The following is a 10817-nucleotide window of genomic DNA, read 5'->3' on the forward strand; positions in this document are numbered from 1 at the left end:
GCGGTCCTATCATCCATGCAAAAATGTGATTGCTTCATGAATCTACATTCAAGGCATCTAAACTTAAACCGGTATTTGTACATTGAATCATAAAACTGTGCATGACATAGAAGTGGCCATTTTACAAGCTTTCACCAACATAAACACTCCTCCCTAAAAACATTTAAGCCTTACTACATAGTAAAAGAGGTTCACCAATGTTTCTCCAAGGCTTGCAATCTTATAAGAGTTATTCTAACCCCTCCTCACTTTGGAGTGAAAGCCTGTATCAGTAATAGATAAATAAAGTCAGCAGAACAAACAATAAATTAAAGTCTAAAGTATGAAATCAAGACCTAAATGTTGATTGAACTTACTTTAAAAATAGTAGCATGACCAGGATCTGCAAGGTGAGCAAAGAGGTTGTCAATAGGACCAGTGCCAGTGTATATGTGCTGGAACCATGCACCCATCACAGCCAACATGGCCAATCTCCCATTCTTGATCTCCTTTGTTCTCAACTCTTTGATCTTCTCAGGAGAACCACTTCCCCAGCCAAGTGGGTCAAACCAAAGCCCACCTGGGTACCCAACATCAGTTCCTGTGAGCTTGTTGTTGGGAAAGATAGGGTCAGTGTTGACACACCCTGGCTTGATGATATCAGCCCACCTTCTACCCTCAGCCCAACCAATGAAAATGAGCTCAACAATGAAGAGAGTTGTAGTGTCTGTGAAATATTGCTGCTCTCCAGCAGTGTACCATGAAGGGGTGTTAAGGATACCAATCTTTGTTAGGAATTCTGGGATGAAAATGCCAGCAGCACCTAACATTGCCCATCTGCAGTGAACAAGCTCAGCTTGAACATTCCATCTCAGGCTCTCAGGATCAGATCCTGTTGAATCACCACAACCCACTTTTGTGGTCACTTGAATTCCCAATAAGGGATAATGATGACTACTACTTGAGGTGATTCAGTGATAGCAAATTTTGAATACTGATAATATCTTACCAAGACCTAGAGGATCAAATCCAAAATCTCCAGGAAGACTGCCATCAAGCCATGGAGGAGGGGTGCTTCCTGGGAACCACAGTGGCCTGTCAGGATCAGCTGCTACACACACAGTAGTGGTGGATCTTCCTCCAACTGGTGCTGTAAAGTTGTTCACCTTCAGTTTCCTCCCACTAAGAAAAGAAGCTTTTGTGGTTCCCAAGGGTGATCCATTCTTCTGGGAACTGCATGCAATTTCATTATTTTCTTTTTAAAATTTTGTTTAGTATACTACTAGCTTGAATTTCATTGCATGAATAAGTCAAGGTTCACATAAGTATGCATCAACTAAGAGCAGGGTTTTCATCATTTTAACTGTGGCAATACATGAAACATTTCATGTGCTGTTTGCATTACTGGTTACATAAATACATGTTCAAGTAATGGGGTTGTGGAGAAACTTGCCTTGGGGTGGAGATGGCAACAGCTGCAATGGCAGAGGAAGCACACACAGAAGCCATGATTTAGATTACTGAGTTGTTGTGCTGCTGTGTATGATTGATTGATGAATGAGAAAGGAAATGCAATTTTGTTAATGTATGAAGGGTTCTTATCTTAAAGGATAGGAATGTGAACCAAAAATTTGATGGCTAGTTGCCATGTGGCATGCAGAATCTCTCATAGGATAGGTTTACATGGAAAAATCAGAATCTGGTGGTTCACATTTGTCAGACCAACACACCAAGTCTTTGTGGCCTACATTGGCACTGGCACCACAAAAGGAGAGAGATTCTTCTATGTTAACAGTCTCCTTACTCCAGACCAGACCAATGAACCATTTTGTGGGAACTATCGATCTTAGCTAGATGTAAATCTTCTCTATCAAATTTAAATAAATACCATATGTACTCCAATTTACAAGTGAAAATGATTAAAGAGATATAATATAAAATTATTAAACGTCGATCACTTAACATTTTGAGTTTTTAAGTGAGATGATTTTTATTATGATATTAGAGTTTTTGTGATTATAAGGTCATGAATTTTTCCTTATTGCTTCTCACTTTTTAATGGACTTAAGTCATCATAAGGTAAAATAAAAAAATGGACATATACAATATCCACATTTATTCAAAAGCTCTCACATAAAATACATATTAGAGAAATATAATATAAAGTTATTGAAGACCCACCCATTAACAAGTTAAGCTACTATTAAAGATTCATCATTTAATAACTTGAGATGGTTGTTTATCAAAAACTAAGTTGAAACAAAATTCAAGTCTAGCTCAAACGAATCCAAAAATAAAAAATCTGACTTTAATTAATTTGTATAAATCTAATTAACTTTATTTTAATTGTTCATATTGAGTATAAATAATTGTTTAAGCAAGATTTCCATATTAAATTCGATTAGATCATATTGATGTACACAAAAGCCATTAAGCTGTCACAGTTAATAACACTAATACACCAGACCCAAATGAGTCTCCTTCTTGCTCCTGTGTGGTATCATATCCTAGCTTATTTTGGAACTTAAGAAAATACTCTCATTAGTTGTCATACTTAATAGATACTAAAGTTTAGGCTTAATTAAGTATTTGGTATTTATATTTAGAATGTATTCATTTTAATTTATAACGTTTTATATTTATTTAATTTTTTTAGTCTATCTATCAATTTGTTAATTACATCCAGTGCTGTCGTTTTAGTAAATATTTATCCAAATTATCTATTAAATGGTAATATCACATTCAAATAATTTTTTCAGTCTACGGCTCCACGTTGATTAAAGTAATGAACTAATGAACAGATTTAACTTATTTATAGAATTTATTTATATCATTAATTATATTTTGTATTAAATTTAATTGATAAAGAAACTTAGTCTTTTAAATTAAAAATATTATATATTTAATTCCTAAAACAAGCCACTTAAATAAAATTTAAAATTGAAATATACTAATATAGATCAAATATTCGAAAATTAAAATTTATTTAAATATAATCCTTCATAATCAAAACATCACCAAACCGTATACACCCGAAACGGATCCCAACCATTTAAAATTATTTAACTATGTTTTTCGCTCACATTTTACCAAACATCTAAAATTAATTTAAAATCACCGATCCCTCTACAGTGTTAGTTTTCTCCTACCTTTAGAAGAAGAAAAAAAACAATTTTTACATAATACAATATTAATATAAAAGAGTTTGTGGCACGCTATAAAATATAAAATAATCTTATTAGGTGTTTGGTGCATCTACCGTATTCATCAAAAGTTTATTATACATTAAAATAATAGATTAGTTAATAAGACTTTATAGAATAAAATTAAATTTAAATAAGTTTTGATGTATAAGTTTCTGAAAAATATTTTTAATTATAACCCTAAACTCCTCCATGCCCCATTTCCTACTTTTCCCTCCTTGCCGTTGACTTCAATAATTATTTAATTATCGCTAACTCGCTAAGGATAGTTGTCCTTGTCGTCAAAAACTAGTTACGTTTTTATTAGAGTGGTGCGTGTAAAAGGCAAGTAAAAATGATCTTTGATAAAAACTGATAAAAACGCAGTACAAAAATAGTAAAAACTTACGTTTTTAGTGTTTTAACTGTTTTTACTTAAAATGAAAAAAATTAAAAAAAAAAAGATTTAAAAAAAAAAACCAATTTTCATTTTCCCCAAATGATATGTTATCTTGATATCTTTTTGTTTGGATATATGTCTTTTATAATTATATCTTATAAAACTGCAATTCTATTATAAGTTATGCTATAAAAATTCTTTTGTATTTTTGGATTATTGTGTCCATTGAAAGAAGTATAATTATATCCTGATGACCAATAATCCAAAATTTGCAGAGTGTATAAAACAATTAGAGCAGATTGATTATTCATTACTTGTTAGTTATCATTGTTTATAATTTTGATACTTGGTTATCAAAAATAATTTTTCTTTTTAGATAGATAAATGGCTCAACACACATGTTCATTATGTGATTTTTTTTACATGTATATATATAATTTTGTATCTTGACCTTAAGTAGTAGAAAGTAGAAACTTTATATTTCGTGTCGTTTCTACGTTTTACGTTTCTACCATTCCTTTATGTTTCTACGTAGAAACTCGAGCTTGACAACATTGGTCCTTAGTCCTTACCATAACAATACATTGTCTTAGTATTGATTTGTCTTTTTAAATTTCTCAATTAGTTAGTGATAACTATCAGTTAATGGTGATGATTTTTTTATTTCTTATTTTAATATTTTTTCTCTTATCTCTTATTAATAGTTATGATCCCCTAATATAATATGATTGTGTTAAATAATACATAAAAGATACACTAAAAAATAAAAAAGATTGAATATGTTGCTTCTTGTTATAAAATAAATGGAGAGAAATAAAGAATAGAAACTAAAGAAAGAAAATATATGAAGATAAAAGGAAGAGCCTTGGAAAAAGTATAGAAATATTATTCATTAGTCATTACAATTCCTATAAGAGTCACGATGTCTTTATGTAGGACTTTACATGAAGAAAGGAGCAAGTACTCTTCAATATACTATTAGTATGGTAATTATATGATATATCAAAAGTCATAAGCAATTAAAAAATCAATCACACATCATCCACATAGTAAAATAATAGAAAAGTATATATCCTTTAAAAAGGATATATACTTAGATCATTTTAAAAGAGAAGTACATATAAAGATCTGAGATTCACATCTTTATTTTTTGTCTTTATTTTTTTCAATAAAATTCATATCTCTTTGTATCTATCTCTCTTAAAATAACCTAAATACATCTTTTAAATGGACACACTTTTCCTTTAAAATAATATTATCCAACACTTGTACATAAATTGCCAAATGAAAAGAAAACATGGAAGGTTGATAGGAAAAAAAGTGAAAAACAAAAATTAATATATTCAATTAAAATTTAAAAACAAATTACTGGCGGGTTTTATGGAATTGGTTTTAATGTTATCAAATACGGACTAATATCATCTAATATGATATTATACAAAACACAGTATAATATTAAGATTTCATTATACACTTATTATATCGAACGTTATCTTTTAATTAACATGAAGAGATTTAATTTAATTTTTTTTTTCAGTTTACATGTAATAATACGATAGTATGGTGCACAGGGAAAGCCATAGGGAAGCGAACAGGGGAACAGACCCGGGTGACCCCTCTTTCAAAACCCTAATCAGAAAAAAATCTTCACTCTTCTCTGTTTTTTTTCTTCTGCTTCGAAAACCCTAAACTTCGAGTGGTTGCTACGGTTACCAACAATGGGGGGAAAGAGGAAGAAGAACGAGGGTTCAGGAAGCGACGATGGCGAAGAAGGTTCGATGAAGAAATCAATAACGAAGAAAAAGAACAAGGAGGAGTTGCTTCCTTCGATGATCAAAAACAAGGAGAAGAGATCAGAGGTTCATGCCAAGGCCAAGCGTCAGAAGAAGCTCGAGAAGCGCGCCAAGGCCAACGCTCGTGACGCTGCTCACAAGAGAGCTCTCGAGCTCGGTGAGAAGGTTCCCCTCACTCTCTTTCTCTCTCAACAATTTCAAATCGTTTTTTGTTGTTTGCTTTGAAGTTTGATGTTTGTTTCTTTTACGTTCCTGCAGCCTCCGGAGAAGGAGGTACCTCGTACCATCGAGAACACCAGGGAATTCGACGAGACCGTTTGCAGGCCCGATGACGAAGAGGTTTTGAAATTTGAACTTAGATTATGCGCTGGTTATTGTTGAAAATGTGTTAAGATTAGATTTCAATATTTTAGTTGCAGAATGTGTATATAACATCCTTTGTTTGAGGTGATGCTGATTAAGATTAGAATTACCGGTGCTAATCCCAAGTAGAATTACAGATGATGCTTATTCCATCAATATAACTTGAAGCAGACCAATCTGATTTTACCAATAATCTTAAGTGACGTGTAGGAGATGATTATAAACTATGGAATTTGCAAACGAAATGAAAGTCATTGTTTAGGGGGATGGATAACTAGTTTTTGATGGAGGACAGTTTCTTTTGAATTTAACATTAGCTTTACAACTAAAAAAAAAATCACTCCCAGTTAAACCCGACTAGCGAGTGTGGGGTGGAGGAAATCCTTGTACGCAATCTTACCCTTGCATAATTGCAAAGAGGCTGTTTCCTGGATTCGAACCCATGACCTTTCAGTCATGAATGAACAGTTTTATCACTGCTCCAATTCGCCCCCTTTTAAAGAAACAGTTTTACCATTCCCTTTACAACTACACTAACATTTTTTTTTTCCTTTTTTTTTTTCAAATTACTTTTGCTGACTCTTGAATTGTATTTGTTTGCAGTTATTTGCCGGAAATGATGCTGATGAATTTAGTTCGATTTTAAAACAGCAACAAACTCCCAAGATATTAATCACCACTTGCCGCTTCAATTCTACAGTATGTTTCGTATATGCCACTGTTTGTAATCTCAAGTTTGTCTTTAGTACATTTAAGCATGGACCCTTTCCTCCTTAATTTGCTTTTGTCTTTTTGGTTCTGACTTTTAGGGGTAGAATGGGGTCTGAGTAAATCTTGCTTTGTTTATTGTACTGACATGTTTCCATCTTTTGGTTGAAATATGACTTGATCTGCAGAGGGGACCTGCTTTCATATCAGAATTGCTTTCATTTATACCAAATGCACATTACTTCAAGAGAGGAACCTATGATTTAAAAAAGGTGCTGGGAGTCTCTTCCCCATGTGAGTGAAAAACATGCTGCTTATTATATTCGAACTTTTCTTTCTAATTTCATTTTGGATTGCAGATTGTAGAATATGCAAGGAACAAGGACTTCACTTCTATTATAGTTGTTCACACCAATCGCAGGGAACCAGGTAGGTGGTGCTTTCCACTATAGGTCTTATACAGATTTTATAGTATTTAAAAATCGTTTTTAAGATGCTTTTTTGTCTTTAGATCTTAGGGTGTAATGTTCTTACAAGTTTTTAATTCTTTGCTCCCATGAATTGCAGATGCTCTCTTAATCATGGGCTTACCTGATGGACCCACTGCTCATTTCAAGCTCTCAAAGCTTGTTTTGCGCAAGGATCTCAAGGTTTGAAGTTTGTTATTTATAAATATAACAATAATATATATAGTTCCGGTTGTCTGATTGATATTGGTATACGATAATTTTCATAATCTGCAGTAGATGAACAATAATTTTTCCACTTAAATTCTTAGAGAGAGGGAGTAAGAAAATGTATTATGACAGTTTAAGTCAAGAGGTGCTCACCATTTTTGATTATTATTCACCGTAAGAAATATAATCTTATAAGTCCTGCAACTTGTGTTACCAATATCAGATGAATTTCATGTTGCGGTTCAACCTGTGTTAACAGGAAAGATTGGTAGATGAATTTATTTTGTTTTGAGATTAAGCTTGTCATTTTATGTTAATGAAAATAAATTATTTATTTGTTTTTATTGTGTGCATTTTGTGTCCCATTGCAGAATCATGGAACTCCAACGAGTCACAAGCCTGAGCTTGTGCTGAATAACTTCACAACACGTCTAGGGTGTCGAATTGGAAGGTAACCCTCTTCTCTTAGTCTATGTTCAATTTATAGTTAACCATTTATATGCGACTTGTAATATTTTTTCTAATGTTTTGTTATATTCAGATGCTAGGTCTGTTTGAAATAGTTTTGTACTGCCTGTCAGTTATTTTTCTAAGAATGCTTATGAAAAGAGACGAAATGAATCTAAGGCTACCTTTCCTATTTTGCTAATATCATTTTTCATTATCAAATATCTCCTTATTTGCTGATTTCTTGTTTTAATAGATTGATACAATCACTTTTTCCACAAGCTCCAGAATTTAAAGGTAGACGAGTAGTCACCTTCCACAACCAGAGAGACTTCATATTCTTCCGGCATCATAGGTATATATCATGAGGCTTACAGGCTACTATATTGTCAATATTAATAATTCTGACATTGTGTTACATTCATTCTTATACTTCAGGTACATTTTTGAAACCAAAGAAATTAAAAAAACCGAATCTAAAGGTAAAAAGGACAAGGATGGCAAGAGTGAGATTGTTCCTGAACACAAAACAATTGCCCGTCTTCAGGTTGGTATCTGCTCTTTTTTATTTCCCACCACTTTGAAACTCAATGGCTATTGGCTACTGAATGTAAATTATTGTATCACTTTTTTAGTTTTTTTTTTTTTAATGCTTTCCATTGATTGCTCCTCATTGCTTTTCTTTTTGCGTGCCAAAACATAAGTTATATTAGTGTTATAGTACCTTGAATGGTGTGTCATACTAAGTATCATATGATAAAACTGGTGGTTATGATAGTTGACTTCTGTGATATAGGGTGATATTGATCCAGATGGTATTATGGAAGAGAGATTTTGTGAAGATTAAGTAATGGTTTTTTCAGAGTTGTTGGGTTATTTATTAGGTATTCACATCTAGAGAGAGTTAACTACAATGTGATCATGACAGACATGGGTCTGCTCTCACTTTGCACATGTCTTGCATTTACCTTCGCTATGATAAACTGTTTCTAATGTTTCCTAGGATTTAAGTATTATTCTAGCTTATTCGTTCAAGTTTAGCATTATTTTTATTTATTATGGTCTCCAAACTTGTTGCTGCAACGACTTCACTTTAAAAATGCAGGAATGTGGCCCTCGTTTCACATTGAAGTTGATTAGCCTGCAGCATGGAACATTTGACACTAAGGGTGGAGAATATGAGTGGGTGCACAAGGTAATTTTATTGTTAACCAACTCTATATTGCTGTTTCAAATCTTGGTCGGACTTTGTGAAGCATTTTTCCTATATTCCTAACTCATTGTCTATTGTTACTTTATTCTCTTCTTGTCCTTTTTTTTTTCCACTCTTTCAGGGGGAAATGGACACAAGCCGAAGGAGGTTTTTCCTATGACTTGTTTGGGAACGTTACGTTTTGGAAGTCGTTTTTGCTGGAATAGTTTTTATCTTGATGAAGAGGGTTGATTATCTTTAAGTTGTTGCAATTTTTCAACTTATTCTTACATAATTCTGGTGTATTTTCTTTTCCTCTATTTCTTTTTTTATTTTGGGGCTAAAGTCCTTTTATATCTGTAAAACGGTGATCAATTTTGACCTGAAATCCACTGGTGGTTGGGGGAAGAGGGAACAAATTTTCATGTTTCTTATAAGCAGTATATTTTGTTAAATTGAGATGGTATGCTTCTACCTTGTCAGTTCTTTATGTTTACGGTTTCATTTCTTATTAAGCGTTGATGCAGTGGTGGAGTTAGGATTTAATTTTAGTCTGGTCAAAAAATTTAACATATTAAATTATAAAAAAAAATTAATAATTACACAAATCTATTAAAAAAAATTACTTAAAATTTTTAAAGTAATAGGATCGATGTTATTTTAATAAATAATAATTGTTTATTTAAAATTTAGAGTATAATATAAAATAAAATTAGTAAAGAAAGTATATATATATGAAATTTTCATGTGATCTTTGATAACATTATTTCATGCGATGTTAATGAAAATTTATTTCATGTGATGTTAATGAAAATTGATTTCGTGATCTTTGTGAATAAATTTTTTTATTTTTATATTTTATTTTGATTTGGGCTTACAAACTTTAGTTTGTAACTTAGTAGGCTTTACAACTCGTATTCGATTTTTTTAGTTTTTTTATAATATGACATGCCATAAATCAAGTATTTAATAGGCCAACAGGTTAGTATAGGTTTCAAATATTTTACATAGGCTTGGGCTATTATAGTTAAAGTATAGCTTAATTTGACTTATTTATACCCCTAGTCGTGACTTCTAAAGAACTTTAACGTAGAGGGACAACAAACTTCACAATTAAAAAGAAACATGAATAATCAGCGACAAATGTCTAAAATTATTTAAATGACATTCGATCCGACAACAAACTTCACAATTAAAAAGAAACATAGAATAATCAGCGACAAATGTCTAAAATTATTTAAATGACATTGGATCCACATAAATCATTTAATTAGTGTTTAGATATTTTAAAAAATTTAAAAATACAAAAAAAAATTTGTTAATGGATATGTATGAGAAATTTTCATACTCCATATATATACAGTTTTCACTAATATATATACAGTTTTCACTAATTAATAACTAAAATTAACATTCTTGTTGTGAAATAAAATACAAATAAAATCAATAAATAATTCAATTCCATTACCAATAGCAACTGTAGCTCTACATTAAAATATATTTTTTTTTTTAAAAAGGTAAACGTAAAACAACACTCCATTTTTTTCAAAAGAAATAAAATCAATAACTACAACCACAAAAAAAAGTTGTAAATAAAATAAGGGAAAAATGTGTATAATTTTAAAGGATGTAAAGTTGTGTCATTTTAAGAGAGAGAAAGAGATAGATAAAGGAGGAGAGAGAGTTGACAAAAAAAAAATAAAGGTGTGGGTCCCACCTCTTTGTGAGAGTGAAATGATGTAAGTTGTGTAATTTTAAATGATAGACACTTTTCCCATAAAATAAAGGGGGCGCAAATTTCACTTATGTTAGAAACACTCAATAAACAATTATGGTCAGCAAAGACAAAGAATTTCACTTTTATTAGGTTCAAAAATATAAATCGATTTTTTTCGTCAACAGACAATATAATTACCAATGCATATTCCAAGAACAGGTATCCGTAAAATCTTGAAGAAAGGAACGAAACATCGTGCCTTGTCACAGAATGGCTAGGTTCCGCGTGGTGAATGCGAATAAGAAAAAAAGGTTAGAAGAAAATCTCAATTGAAAAAAGATGAAAGAAGAAGAAGAAAT

At 31.6% G+C, this 10817-nt stretch overlaps 2 protein-coding genes across 3 annotated transcripts; one reads left to right on the forward strand and one right to left on the reverse strand.

Moving 5' to 3' along the window:
• Positions 1–58: 58 nt before the first annotated feature.
• On the reverse strand, positions 59–1592 carry LOC133287299 (chlorophyll a-b binding protein, chloroplastic). The gene is made up of 4 exons (XM_061484870.1): positions 1433–1592; positions 989–1212; positions 357–871; positions 59–263 (listed from the first exon to the last, which is right to left on the reverse strand). The coding sequence occupies exons 1-4, from the start codon at positions 1486–1488 to the stop codon at positions 246–248; spliced, it is 813 nt and encodes a 270-aa protein (XP_061340854.1). The 5' UTR covers positions 1489–1592; the 3' UTR covers positions 59–245.
• Positions 1593–5181: 3589 nt separating this feature from the next.
• On the forward strand, positions 5182–9197 carry LOC133287341 (uncharacterized). 2 transcript variants are annotated; one of them, XM_061484923.1, is made up of 11 exons: positions 5182–5519; positions 5613–5693; positions 6321–6416; positions 6614–6697; positions 6785–6854; positions 6993–7075; positions 7474–7553; positions 7806–7904; positions 7988–8096; positions 8655–8744; positions 8884–9197. In XM_061484923.1, exons 1-11 carry the CDS (start codon positions 5280–5282, stop codon positions 8920–8922), a joined length of 1071 nt encoding a protein of 356 aa, XP_061340907.1. In that variant the 5' UTR covers positions 5182–5279; the 3' UTR covers positions 8923–9197. The 2 variants fall into 2 exon arrangements, with proteins under 2 accessions (XP_061340907.1, XP_061340908.1); XM_061484924.1 differs by having other exon boundaries at positions 5285–5511.
• Positions 9198–10817: the final 1620 nt, after the last annotated feature.

The sequence above is a fragment of the Gastrolobium bilobum genome, unplaced genomic scaffold (assembly GCF_033153095.1).
Source record: "Gastrolobium bilobum isolate Gb01-03AN ecotype WA unplaced genomic scaffold, APGP_CSIRO_Gbil_v1 utg11002, whole genome shotgun sequence".
Lineage (NCBI taxonomy): Eukaryota > Viridiplantae > Streptophyta > Magnoliopsida > Fabales > Fabaceae > Gastrolobium > Gastrolobium bilobum.